The 14,169-nt window shown below is 49.3% G+C and overlaps 4 protein-coding genes across 4 annotated transcripts; 2 read left to right on the top strand and 2 right to left on the bottom strand.

The window, feature by feature from the left end:
• Nucleotides 1-343: 343 nt before the first annotated feature.
• Nucleotides 344-2,165, bottom strand: CI109_105011 (uncharacterized protein; the record flags this gene model as incomplete). Its single annotated transcript, XM_032005540.1, has 3 exons — nt 344-1,661; nt 1,892-2,009; nt 2,111-2,165. The coding sequence occupies 3 exons, from the start codon at nt 2,163-2,165 to the stop codon at nt 344-346; spliced, it is 1,491 nt and encodes a 496-aa protein (XP_031860259.1).
• Nucleotides 2,166-3,654: 1,489 nt separating this feature from the next.
• CI109_105012 (uncharacterized protein) lies at nt 3,655-6,072 on the top strand (the record flags this gene model as incomplete). The annotated part of the gene is made up of 8 exons (XM_032005539.1): nt 3,655-4,096; nt 4,166-4,736; nt 4,833-4,914; nt 4,993-5,259; nt 5,392-5,657; nt 5,736-5,824; nt 5,890-5,940; nt 6,017-6,072. 8 exons carry the CDS (start codon nt 3,655-3,657, stop codon nt 6,070-6,072), a joined length of 1,824 nt encoding a protein of 607 aa, XP_031860258.1.
• A 2,342-nt stretch (nt 6,073-8,414) lies between these two features.
• CI109_105013 (imidazoleglycerol phosphate synthase, cyclase subunit) lies at nt 8,415-10,578 on the top strand (the record flags this gene model as incomplete). Its single annotated transcript, XM_032005538.1, has 3 exons — nt 8,415-8,524; nt 8,594-8,669; nt 8,884-10,578. The coding sequence occupies 3 exons, from the start codon at nt 8,415-8,417 to the stop codon at nt 10,576-10,578; spliced, it is 1,881 nt and encodes a 626-aa protein (XP_031860257.1).
• Nucleotides 10,579-11,026: 448 nt separating this feature from the next.
• On the bottom strand, nt 11,027-13,352 carry CI109_105014 (ATP-dependent RNA helicase SUB2; the record flags this gene model as incomplete). The annotated part of the gene is made up of 9 exons (XM_032005537.2): nt 11,027-11,221; nt 11,283-11,391; nt 11,451-11,560; nt 11,614-11,745; nt 11,798-11,916; nt 12,537-12,838; nt 12,902-13,010; nt 13,073-13,140; nt 13,204-13,352. 9 exons carry the CDS (start codon nt 13,350-13,352, stop codon nt 11,027-11,029), a joined length of 1,293 nt encoding a protein of 430 aa, XP_031860256.2.
• Between the last annotated feature and the right edge of the window lie 817 nt (nt 13,353-14,169).

A 14,169-nucleotide genomic window follows, 5' to 3' on the forward strand; every position in this document is an offset into this window, starting at 1 on the left:
CTCACGTAGACCTTGTAGCGGGTGAGTCGGAATGGGAAGAACGACGGTTAAAAAGGGCATCGATGGGACTTTCCACTTGCGTGATACTTTGCGGTGGGCGATCAATCAGTCGCAGAGGGACGAAAGGTCGCACACAGACCTTATTGTAGCTTATAATTTAGTACCGACCCATGCCTGTATCAAGCCAAATGCATACATGCTAAGCCAAATGCATACATGATGTGTATAATACAAATGAGACTGGAGTGTTTGAATGCCCGCCAACATATGAAAGAAGACCGCTGCCCTCAATACCTCCATCGCCTGACGTCCGCTGTCCTATTCTGCAATACAAGTCTCCCTCTCACATCCCCTGATGACCATTCACATACCCGTACGTCCATCCTCCTTGTTGAACTTGTTGTCCTTGAACGAATTGTCCCTGAGGCTGAGATTGAATCATCCCCATCCTCATCCCCATTCCCATTCCCATTCCCGGCATTTGTTGTTGTTGCTGTATTCCGTAAGAAGGTGATTGACCATATCCACCTTGTTGTACAAATTGCTGTTGTTGTTGTTGTTGTTGAGGTTGGAAAGTCTGTTGTGGGACGAACGACGGTGATGTCCCAAATTGACTTTGAGGTACAAAAGACGGTGAAGGCGCCGCAGAAGAAGAGGCCGACGAAGAAGATTGATAGGTCGGTTGTGGAGAGAGATGTTGTCCGTACGCCGGTTGTTGTTGTGGTTGGTTCATGAACATTCCCATTTGCTGAGGTTGAGGAGAAGTGCCGTACATCCCATTCAGAGTTCCATTGTGGGGAGAAGTGGCGAAGCCGTTTCCTATCGATGGGGAAGTGGAGAATGCGCCAGCGCTGACGCCCAACGTCATTGAAGGAGATGGCGAAGCCGATAAGTATGCATTTCCGTTGGAGGAGGTACCATTCCAGCTCGTCGAAGGCGCAACTCCGTTCGTTTGATTAGGACCGGTATATCCTATGTTCTGTGAAGACATGTTGATCTGTAATGGCAATGTAGAATTTGGCATTCCGCCCGTGTTTGAGAAATCAATCAAGTTTGCAACTTTTGCTTTCGTCTGTGTCTGTGCTGGCGGTGGAGGTGGTGCAGCTCGTGTCGGCCCGTTTGCGGAGGCATACTTCGCTGACGATGACGACGAAGACGACGCGGGAGCATTCCATATCGGTCCGTTGGTAGAGAGATTGTTACCCGATGTCGATCTTGTCGGTCTCTGTCTCGGTGGAGCCGAAGGACTAAATCCTCTAGTCGGTGGTAAAGGTGGCAAATCCCTATCCCTCCCATGGTTACTCATGTTGGGAGCGAGAATATCGTTCAGTTCCGGATTTCTCGTATTCTCTCGCAACGAACCACCCTTCGCTCCTGGTGGTAGTAATCTCCCATCCCTCTCTCTAGCTCTATTCAAAGATGTAGGTTCAGCCAAACGACCCCCTCCCGCACCTGCACCTGCGTTCTCTTTAAACGCGCCCTGCTCGTATTTCCGCCTGATGTATTTCTCAATTTCGGAATCGCGTTCCTCTGCTCCGTATGATGAGGGAGGTGGATGGAGTTTCTCGTTCGGGTTGTAGATCTGATTAGAGGCGGTGTTGCCGATCGTGCGGACTGAAACGATCTGGTCTCGCGTCCAGGTGTCGAGCGTGACGGATTTGCTGGAGGACGCAAGGTGGCGATAGTAGCCGAAAGAAAGGTAGGAGGACGCGGACGCATCGCGTAGAGTCAGGCGTAAAAGCGTGATTAGAAACCGATAGTGAGATCAACAGCCAATGAGACACAGCGAGATGGCGGCATGCAGTCGGAGACGTAGAAGAAAGGAGCGTCGTTTCTATCAGCACGGACTTCGTGTCTTGTCACTTCACCTCGCCACCACGCAAACACTCACACGCGACTCTTGTGCGTTCCCATCTTTCGATGAATGGAAGCACATCCTACGCAGAGGAAGATACCAAGGTTGACACTTGCCCATCGAGGTGCAGGCGCATGACAATCGGCGCATGTGTCTGACCAAAGGGAGGGTGAGTCAGCACTAGCGAACGAAAGAATAAAAATATGGTGTGGTCAAGCTTAAGCTAGGACCACGAAGGAATGGATATCAACGAACCGTTACCTGGAAGCTTGAGGACTTCCTCGAGCATACGTTGGTGACGTTGTTCCATCTTGAGACTGGGCTACTGTGAGGTGGTCTATGAATTCTAAGTTCGCGTCGTGGTGGTCGGACCTAACAGTTGTAGGATGATGATGTAGAGTCGGATACGACACAAAATCCGAGAGATGAGGGTATGCTGCTCGGTCAACAATGTCACGATATGCGCTTAGTTGTTATCAATATGATATCAGTCAGCGATAAGTTGTAAAGTGATCAGACGACGTTTGATGATCTGTGCTCTCTCACTTGTCACTTCTGCGCGCGTCTGTCTGTCATTAGTGCACGGACCACAACTGCAAAGTCAAATAAAAAGTGGAGGTGGCGATGATGAAACGCGTCGACCTCGTGGCGGGGGCTATAGAGGAACTTGCATGCCTATCTGTCACCCTACAATGTACAGTATGCATATATACAATACAGGTTACATACACAATACAGGTTACATGCACAATACAGGTTACATGCACCATGGTGATCCCATCCACACCGGTAGGCCGATGTTTCAGAGTCTATATGTATGCCAAGTATGAGTGTAGAATGAACATGGACTTGGCAATCGAAGTTCAGAAGCCATCTTTCCTTGTTCGGTCGGGTTCAATAAAAAGAGAGGAAGATTTACTCCGAAGTGAGTCTTCGCTCTTCGGCACAACGCCACGAGGCTCTGTCATGTCCTGTCGGATTGTATGAATCATCATCGTCATGTACAGAAAAAGACAAATTTTGGGCTGGCTTGGCCTTGATAACGTTCGTATAGTGTATAGACATTCAGACGAATGGAGAAGGTCCAAGTCGTTGCCAAGATATGGTCTCGTACATGTACTGTACTGTAGTGGATAGGGATAGCTTGGAATGAGTAGCAGTGGTGGGTGCATGAAACATGGTTGTAAGCAAAAGTAAATAGTCAGGGTAGCATGGGAGGGTCGATTAGCATGACGCTGTCACCTCACCTCACTCGTATGGGAACGCACACCGCACATCTTTACCGTTCCATAAATAGGTTAGGATCATCACAAAGCCAAGTCGACTTACAATTGTACAGTATCTTCTCATACATATAATCCTCTCATGTTGACAATCCTCTTGCTTCACTAGTACATACTCAAACAAAAGTTGCTGGACAACATCGGTCTCGAACACTGCGAAAAAGAGATAGCCGATAAGCTACTTGCACGTCATCACACCAAATCCACAATTGAATAACAGAACTTTGTGTCTCCTCCTCGTATCTTTGCCCAGTCTGCACCACGATCAACCTCGACATCTTCCGACCGTCCAGTATCGGTCCTCGCTACATTTTGTCTTGTCAAGAGAGACAAACAAACCAGGACTCCGCAGTCTTCCGTAATCACAAAACATTTTGCGCAGCGATTTATTTTGATAAACTCATTCGCAGCCAAACCATAGCATAGGGAGGTTGGACGCATCACCATCGTCAGTCGTCAAAGACGTGAACCCTTCCTCCCTGTGTGATACAATAACCTTCAACACGAGAATCTGAAATGGCACCGACATCGCCTCGTCCAGAATTGGAATTCGAATCACCACCCCTCTCCCCTCATTCTTCTACGACGGCTTATTCTTCCCCAACACATTCACGTCGCACCTCGTTATCATTCACCACGAAGATCCTAGGTTTCCCCTCGAAATTGTTCGGATCACCAAATATGGATGATGTAGAAAAAGCTTCGGGCTCGTCGTATCCCGCTTCACCATCAATGGGAGGAGTTGCTACCGCAGGACAACAAGGAGGTGGAGGATCATATTTCGGTCAATCGCATGGTCATCCTCATGGAACGACGATACCACATATAGGTCTGAGGAGAAGAAGATTATTGGCTCAGGCGTTGGTAGTCCTCGGAGTGTTGAGTATGGGAGGATGGATGTTGCTTGGGGAACGAGAGCTCAGTGAGGTGTTTGAAGGGTTAAGAGGTACCAAACTCGGTGAGTCGAAGCTGGAGTCCCAGTACTGCTGTGCATGACTGATGGGGGGGCAATGCCCCAATCCAATAGACACTGCTTCGACACATGATTATTATGGTATTGTCGAACCTCCTATACCCGGGATAACCCTTGGTGCGAACGGCGAAGTCTTCGACCCTGCCTCTCCACCTGTGGCTGAAGCTATAGCAACAGCGGCCCACCCTCCACCCAAAGCAGCCGAATGGGCTCAGATCCAACCTCAACCATGGGGTCATTCCCTCTCATCCTCTCGACTTCTTAATGGCTTACGAACATGGCCTTCGAATCCACCGTATGACGAAGAAACGCCTGCATTATCATCATTGGGTCATTTCGCTGATAACATCTACAATGTCGGTCCTCTTACAATGGTGGAATACAAGGAACAGCTGGAAGAATTCGTAAGAAATGCGTTCCCGGAAAAAGTGGCAGATCAGCTGAAAGAAGGGTTGAATCGCTACTTGAATGGTGACGAAGGGAGAGGGAATAGACGATGGGATGAGAAGAAGATCATTTGGCAGACTGATAAAGATAAGAGTAGACAAGATAACGAGGAAGTGAAGAGTTGGAGAGATGGAAAAGCGAGGGATGAAGGGTGGAAATGGGATCTCATGACGGATGCGTGAGTTTATCATCTAACCTGTCATGGGGTTGGGAGATTGAGGTTGCACTCTGTGAACAGTGATAGGGCTCAAGCTGACGCTTTGAATGCTTGTAGCGAAGCCGACAAGTGGGCCAAGAAGAAGCTGGCCGGGAGCAAGATGTTCGAAGTATGGGAGAACCTTCCCAGCGGTATTTTGGTACGTCTTTCGTTGTAAAGTGCCGGTAAAAGGACCACCTGTCATCGAATTGAGCTTATACTACCTATTGCTTTGCAGCGCTCGGACACCTTGCGATACCTCCTTCTCCTCCTCGAAGGTGGTATCTACACCGACACCGATACCGATCTCCTCAAACCGCCTTCTCAATGGGGTCAAGGAGCCAGGCTTTTCCGCAATGGTGCGGGTTGGGTGACAGATGAGCAGAGGGAGCGATTGGATAAAGGAGAGGATGTGGATAAAGTTCTAGGGAAGCCGAGTGTGGTGGTTGGGGTCGAGGCGGATGTGGGTGATAGAGAGGATTGGTTCGATTGGTGGCCCAGACCTGTGAGTGGTGTTTCGCTGCGTACACCCAGCTTCGAGATTGCGGACCGTTTCAACATTACGGCTACTTTTGGAATGACTCGTACTTGATCTTCTTATCGAGACGTGGTTTGACTAATCATCCTTCCCCCACAGATGCAAATAGTGCAATGGACCATGGCTTCCGCACCCGATCATCCCATCGCCCTCCAAGCATGTCTTCGCATCCTCCATTCCACCGCCACAGCCATAGACTGGGCACACGAGAACAAACGAATTATCAATATTCTCAAAGACCAAGGCCGCTATGAGGATGCGAAAGATTTGGCTTCAGTGGGAATATTGAACGAGCCGAAGAACGGAGGACCAGTGGGTGTAATGGCTTGGACAGGACCGGGAGTGTGGACCGATGCAGTGTTAGGGTGAGCAAATGTCCCGCTTCTCTTAGACAACTGGGTGTGTGGCAGGGCACAGTGTTGACGATCATCCCTAAATATCAGCTATCTCCGAGTAAAATACGGACTGTTATGGACTGATCTCAGAGGGATACAAGAACCTCTCAGAATAGGGGACGTGGTTATTCTCCCAGGTGAGTCAGACTGCGAGATAGCAATGGGGTTAACGGTTATGGTGCTTACATAAATTATCCTTTAGTGACCGGTTTCTCTCCAGGCGTAGGCAACTTTGGCTCGCAGCTACCATGGCGTGAGTGTCACTGGACTTTGTAATTCCATCCGGTATTCATAGCGGTGACTGATCATATACTTTTCACTCTTTACAGACGACGAGGCCATGGTCGAACACAGATTTGCGGGAAGTTGGAAGAATGGTCAATAGATAAATAGAATTAAATGCTCCACGACAAAGGACGTGGCCAAAAGTGTAATTACATATACACGGGAGTTGAAGAAGGGTTGTACAATTGCTATTCCATGCATACATGATCTTTTGGTGCATGCTGTCTGTTGTGTGTTGTCCGTTGTGCCGTGCCACAGAGATCGTTCGGGCAAGTCAAGGCAATCGAATTGAAATGCATGATGGATGAACTGGTGCGTGCCTGGATTCCTACTGTACGACTCGTTTACCAAAATGTCGAAGCCTCGTTATGACTCGCTTTCTTGTAACGTCATTCACTTAGTTATTGGACACACCCACTTATTGGACGTCTCTATCAATCTGATCGTCTTCGTCACGAAAACGCCTGTTATGCATGCATTCATGCATCTAATGGCTCACCAAGAAGGGATTGCAGCCTTCTGGCACCTCGCTATCAACTGGGACGACCTCTGGTACAACTTGTGACTTGCCTTTACGCTTTTTTCCCGCCTTATCTGCCTCAGCCTTCTTCACTTTATCAAAAACATCCTGAGACGAAAAGAGGTGTTGTTCCATATTCTTCACTGATATACCCCCTCTCTGTACCACCCTACCAGCTCTAGCCTTCCTCAGATCCTTCAACTCTTCCTCCAGTAGCGTGAGCTTTGATCGATCGTTGTCTGCCGCAGAAGTTAGCTCGTTGATGCGAGACTTGATCGGCGTATTCAATATTGAGTTGTACCGGTCGAATAAGGCCTGATTTTCGCTCTGTAGCGACGCAAGAGGGGGGCGTGCTGGTGTGGGAAGCGAGGGGGGAGGTGTAGTGAAGCTATCACCTAATAGTTTTGTGGGATTGAAAGGACTGAGACCGGTCGCCTTCCATCCAACCTTCACATTATGCTCTGTCATGGCTACTCCTCTTGCAACAGCTAAATCTCGTATCCATTCAACCTTCTGTACCCTTCCCTCACTGTACAGGTTCGCTCGATCAACTTGCCTGGCCATAGCAGCCTTCAGGGGACCGAATATACCGACGTCGAGAGGTTGAGAGACATGAGAAGAGTGGGCGGGGAGGATCATGAGATCGACAGCGTGAGACATACACTGTGAGATGAAGCCCGAGGTGGTGTGGGAGACGTGGCCATCAACGATCAAGAGACGTCGTTCGTTAGAGTTGTTTGGTTGAGTATTCGGTATGAAGACGTCTTTCAGCCAATCGTATGCAAGCGTACCATTCGACCAGCCCTTGTTTGATGACGCCCACCTCCATCCCTCAAGCTGTAGGTCCTGCGGTAGCCAAGAGCTCTGCAGAGTTGCCCCTTTAAAGACGATTAGAGGTGGCAATACTCGACCGCTAGCAGAGACGCATTCAAGAGATGTGACCCACTCTTGACGACCCGGAGCTGCTTTTGGAGCCTTCCTCTTCTTGCTTTCCTTCCTCTCTGAGCCTCCTTCAGCCGCTAGCCTATGATCTGCGACAAACAGCACCCTTGTGGACTGAGTAGTACCCACTGCGTAGCCGGTTTCGTCCATATTATACATGTTCTCGGGGGTGTAGCGATTCTCCTCGAGTAGTGTTCGCATCTCGGTAAACCACGAGGTCAACTTCTCAGGGGTGCCACCGACAACTCGATTAGTGTCGAGAAGACGAGACCATACGGTGTTGACCTCTGGGTGTCGTTTGCGTAGCTTTTGAAGCCAATTAACACCCAGAGTAGGCAGTGGATGTGAAGGATTTGTCGCTATGAGAAGACGAGATTGTCGGAGCTGATTTGCCACCTCAAGGACGACCTTAGGTGACGGCGGATGTCCACAGAGCGATAGCCGGCGTATGTAATCGACCAGACAAGCCTCTTCTTCGCGTGTAAGGGCCTGCTCGTGTGTATGGGCTGCTGAGCGGGACTTTGTTGCTCCTGATATGCGGTATGAGAGGGTGGACTTGCTGACACCGAATTCTTGTGCAATCTCGCGTATACTCTTACGGTTTTCGGCATGGATGTGTAGCTGAGCATTGTACGCATCGATTGCCGCTTCGATCTTGTCGATAAGTGGATGCATAGTGAAGATATGATGAATGTAAGGTCAAAGTAACATGAATGAAAGAGAAGAGTTGTTGAGATGACGTGTCGCGGAAAGTGTCCCATAAGTGGGTGTGTCCAATAAGTAGGTGATTGACGTTAATTGTCAAATCAATTGTCGACTCATTCTCGTATATATAGTCTACACAACCTGCACTCCTCCTCTCACATCACTCACAACCTATCTTTGCAGCGTACTCTCCTCCTATACTAAGCCTTCTTTGGTGAAACCACATAGAAACACCTCTCCTCGCATACCATCGAACGAGCTGCCTTCACTTCACCATGGCAAGTACCAACCTCCCCATCCCTGATGTGGACCAACCATCAGGTCACGCCGCGGACAAGAAACCAAAGCTCTACATCCTCGATTACGGAGCTGGAAATGTCAGAAGGTGAGTCTCGCTTTGTCTTACTACGCGAGGAAATGGGCTGATCAGTCTTCGTCTTCGCTTTGAGAACAGTTTGGCAAATTCAATCAAGAAGTTGGGATTCGAGTTTGAGTGGATCAAAGACGATAGTGATTTTGACAAAGCAGAGGTGGGTTTCTAGCCTGACACAACATGTACATCCTGGAGATGGTTCTGACCAAGAAATGTTTCTTGTCCCCTTCTCGTCACCTAACTCTCTGTCACCCGGACCTACCTATTCCTCCATCATCTCCCCTCGTCCGCTCGTATCCTCGCCGTGCTACGCCCTCCCTCTTTGCCCTCTCTCCGCTCCCTCGTTACCTCCCCCCCCCTCCTTCCCGCAGAAACTCATCTTCCCCGGTGTCGGCTCCTTTGGTCAAGCTACCGACTCGCTCCGAACCTCTGGACTGATTCACCCCTTGTTACGCTACATCCACTCTGGCAAACCCTACTTCGGTATCTGTATCGGTATGCAAGTACTCTTCGCCTCTTCGATCGAATCACCCAATTCTGCAGGTCTCAACGTCGTCCCTTACCCTATCACCTCTTTCAATGTCGAAGATAATTACGCGGGTGGGAAAGGAAAGAAGAGTGTTCCACACATGGGTTGGAACAAATCTTGGAAAGCTTGGAATGTCCAAGGTGAAGAGGACAAGGATAAATTAGCATTGGAAGAGGATTATTATTTCGTTCACACTTTCGCCGCAAGACTTCCGGAAGAGGCAGCGAGTTCGTCAAGTGCAAATGCCAATGCACCTGAGACGATTGGTGATTGGGCCTACACACTTGCGAGATATGGTTCGGAAACTTTTGTCTCGTCAATCAAAAAGGGAAACGTGTATGCGACTCAGTTCCACCCCGAAAAATCCGGTCCGGCAGGTCTTGATCTTCTTCGAAGATGGCTCGAAGCGCCAGTCGAATCTCTCTCCTCTTCACCAACAGCAAGTCGAACATGGCAACCCGTCAACCCTACTACTTCGACTTCTCGAGCGACAGGCGGTAATGGGTTGACGAACCGTATTGTCGCATGTCTCGATGTCCGATCGAACGACCACGGAGATCTCGTAGTCACAAAGGGAGATCAATACGATGTGCGAGAGAAGGCTCCCGTCGGAGGAGATGGAGATGGAGCTGTTCGAAATCTGGGTAAACCGGTCGAACTCGCTCGAAAATACTATTTGAACGGAGCCGACGAGATTTGTTTCTTGAACATCACCTCTTTCAGATCTTCAGCATTACTCGATCAACCGATGTTGGATGTCGTTCGAGCCGCTGCCGAAACTGTCTTCGTCCCCTTGACCGTCGGTGGTGGGATCAAAGATACCGTTGATCCTGATGGGACCCCCCACACGGCTTTGGAAGTGGCTGGAGCGTATTTCCGTTCTGGAGCAGATAAAGTTTCCATCGGAAGTGAAGCTGTCCTAGCTGTGGAAGAACTCCTTAAGAGAGAAAAGGAAGGGATCGAACCTGTTTTGACGGGTAAAACGGGTATCGAGACTATTTCACAGGGGTATGGACGACAAGCCGTCGTGGTTTCGATCGATCCGAAAAGAGTTTATGTCAACACTTCCGACCCGAATTGGAAAGAAACGTTCCCCGTCGCTCATCTCCCTTCGCTCGTCATTGGTTCCGAAGCGATCAGTCAGACTGCCCCAGAGGAGAAGGACAAAGCGTGGTGGTATCAATGTACGATCTCTGGAGGAAGAGCAGTGAGAGATATTGACGTGGTCCAACTTGCCAAAGGAGTCGAACGTCTTGGTGCGGGTGAATTACTCCTCAACTCGGTCGATAGAGATGGTTCAGGAAAAGGATTTGATTTGGATCTCATCAATATCGTCAAGGGAGCCGTGGATATTCCAGTCGTTAGCAGTTCAGGTGCTGGAAGAGCTAGTGATTTCACAGAGGTGTTCGAGAAGACGGGAACGGAGGCGGCTCTGGCAGCGGGGATCTTCCACAGAGGCGAAGTGGGCATTGATCAAGTTAAAGAGTGTTTGAAAGGAGAAGGATTGGCAGTCAGACAAAGTAAAGTGGAAGTGTGAGGTTCAGCTCCTGTAGATTCTCCATAGACAGTATGGGTATGCTACGAAAAAGTAGCCTCTCATACCTTTACTACAGTATAAAAAGAAGCACCCCAGGAATGCACATGCGATATAGCTTGTAGTTGAACCACCGTCTGCAGCTGATCTTTCGTGATCTGCTCGTCTTGGCAAGCTTACGCTCTCGCTGTACTGCTACACATGTAACTGAGCGGAACAATCCAAAATCGCTTGACTTTGTTGGCACCATGACACACTTCAGGTGAGTTCGTATCAACAACCTGGTGGCTGACTACAATACAACTTGACACTCAGGAGTGATGCCGTTTCATTCAGTGGACGATGCATTCTCATCCCTAATACAGATTTTCCACCAGTATAATTTTGGTTCTACTACCTCCCCTCCTCTTCTCGCTTCTCCTCACTCCTCCATACAACTCTCTTTACCACTCTACGAAGTCATGTACGTAGCGGGGTCAACAGTCTCAGGAAGTGTAGGGATGGCGACGGTGAATCGCTCTTGGATCTTCTGCAGAACCTCCTGGTCGCCTTCGCTTGAGACGAATGAGATAGCGAGACCCTTGGTACCGAATCGACCAGCACGCCCGACTCGGTGGAGGTAAGAGTCGGCATCGGCGGGGGCGTCCTGGGTACGCGGAAATCAGGGTCAGCGCAGTGCAAGTATTCCTTGAAGATCATCCACTCACGTAGTTGATAACAACGTTGACTCGCTCAACATCGATACCTCGACCGAAGATGTCGGTGGCAACGAGAATTCGCTTCTCGAAAGCCTTGAATTGCTGGAATCGAGAAATACTGGTTGGAATTTAGTGTCAGCTCGCCGTTCCCTCTTCGACAATAACCGATTTACTCACCGCTCCGCTTGAGGCAAGGCTGAGTGGATGCAGATAGAAGGGAAGTTGCACTCTTGGAGCAGAGCGTCGAGTTGAGTAGCTCGGGCAACGGATTTGACGAAGATACAGACCTGGTGAAAAGTTGTCAGCTTGATCTTCTCTGGCTTGAAATCGCCAAACACACCTGGTTGAACTCCAAGTTGTCCAACAAGTCGTTGAGCTTCCTGTTCTTCTCCTTCTCATCGAGCTTGAGGAAGTATTGTTGAAGACCGTGGAGAGTCAACTTGGTCTCGTCGTCGACGTAGATCTCGAGCGGCTACAAAGACAGGTCAGCACTGCCGATACCACCAAATTTTGACTCGACTCACGCTCTGCATGAACTTCTTGCATGTTGTTCGGATGTCCTTGGACAAGGTGGCGGAGAACATCATAACCTGCTTGTGGTGAGGGGTGGCTCGGAAGATCTCTTGAACGTCTCGTCGCATGTCTGTAAGGGAAACAAGAGTCGCAGGGGTGGATGTTGGTGATTTGTAAAGTTATCGCGCATTGCACGCAAACGACACCATGGAAGTCGTCGATTAACAAAAGCAACAGAAAAGGAGCGTAGGGACAGAACAACGGGGAAATGATTGCCGAGCATTGTTGAATGTCGCATGTTGTCGTTATCGCGAAGCCACATAGTATAGATAGACCGCCGAGGAGAAGGGGGGAGAGTTAAACCATAGTAAGCAATTGTTCTCCAGTACACCTGTCGCACTATCAGAATGAATACCGAAGAGTGCGCGAGAAAAAGTGGTATCGATCGGTACACAGCGAAGTTGAACAGTCGCCATGTCGTGTTGAGCCTCGCCTCGGCTTAAGAGGGTCATGGGCGTCTTGAGGACATTTAACATGCTGCCCGCCACTCTTTCTGCCATCTTCGGTCCGTGTCCTTCATTCAACCCTCTCCATTCCACATCGACCTCGCAAAAGGACGTAATGTGTCGTTCACACCGTTGGATAATGACGCAGCCGTAATGCCCCATCATCGCAGCGGCGAGAGATGAAAAACCGAAGGTTTTGTTTCGTCGAGAAAACAAGTGAAAAATATAGAGCGTAAAGACTAACCAAGTTGTTCGAGCATCTTGTCACACTCGTCGAGGACGAAGTGCTTGACCTTGCTGGCGTTGAGCTTCTTGTCCCTAACGAGGGCCATGGTTCGACCGGGAGTACCGACAACGATGTGGGGGCACTTCTCCTTGGAGGCGAGGATCTCCTGGTCGGCAGAGATGGGTGTACCACCGTAGAAGACACCGGTTCGGACGTTTGTCATGAATTTGGAGAAACGAGCAAACTCATTTCTGATTTGGTAGGCAAGCTCTCGGGTGTGACACAGAATCACGATAGACACTTCACCATCCACGGGCTCGCTGAAGAACGACATACAGTCTCAGTCTCACATCCATAGTGGACAAAAGACGCGTTTCACTCACATTTGCTGCAAGGCGGCAAGGACGAAGACAGCGGTCTTACCCATACCGGACTTGGCCTGACAGAGAACGTCGGTACCGAGGATAGCCTGAGGAATACATTCTTGTTGCACTGGAGGTAGTGGGACGATCGTGAGACGGGTACTTGCACGAAGGAACCGATGACACGCGTACCTTCTGAGGGATGCTCGAAACCGAGATCAGAGATAGCACGAAGCAACTCGGGCTTCAAGAGGAAATCTCTGCACATTGGACGCGTCAGCACGAGCTCAGCTGAAAGCACACAGTGGCGCAGCTATGCTCACCTGAAACCTGTCGAGTGAATACCGACATAAGAACCCTTCTTGTCACCGTCGGCCTTGTCACCGTTGGTGGCGGTGGTGGTAGCGGGGGCGAAGGTTTCCTCAGCGGCCTCGTCGTAATCAACGAGCTCTTCTTCGTCAGGTCGAGACATTTTGATGTGCTACTATTCCGTGGAGGACACAAAAGGTGGAGGAAGGATGGTGGCAAGGTGAACGAGGAGACAAGGAGGGGATAGAAGACCAGGGGTTGAATGGAGAAGGAGGAGAGATGAATGTAAGCCGTTGTTGCGCGTTCATGTTTGAATGACTGCGATGTCGCGATGCGAATGTACCCACGTTGATTGAGAAAGAGAAGAAATAAAAAACCGAAGTGTAGAAAGTCTAGTTTGTTGACGGTGTAAGAGATGAATGGATACAGATTATAGCAGAACACGGTCGATTGCACGGACACACACAAGAGACAAGGGCGAAGAGAGGCGACAGTGAACGGCGTTATGGGCTGCTATGATACGGCAATTTAACGGGTGGCAAAATCCCTCCCATTCCATAAAGGTAGTTTTTTACTAATATCGAGTCGGAGCACAGAGTTTTCGGTCAGTTTTCAGATTGCCCACTAAAATTACTCTATTAGTAAGAAAACTGTTTGAAAATCGGGAATTTTGCAGTGAACGAGAGCGGGAATAAAGCAATCTAATCGTATGGTGGTGAACACGTCGCAGCAAGCAAAGCAGGTGGTACAGTGAGTGAGTGAGTGTATGATCCTATTCCCCCATCTTTCCTTACCGCTATCACTTTCTCGCTTCCCCTGAAACAACGGATAACCTCATTAAATACGCCCTCGTCATCTTATTATCCCACCCACTCACCTTATCACAACCCAGCTAACGAAATAAAAAAAGGCCGACGCGTGGATAGATAGATTATTATCGATCCAAAGCTCTCGGACGCGTAATTAGTAGATTGGCAAGG

Source organism: Kwoniella shandongensis, chromosome 9, assembly GCF_008629635.2.
Source record: "Kwoniella shandongensis chromosome 9, complete sequence".
In the NCBI taxonomy this organism is placed as follows: Eukaryota; Fungi; Basidiomycota; class Tremellomycetes; order Tremellales; family Cryptococcaceae; genus Kwoniella; species Kwoniella shandongensis.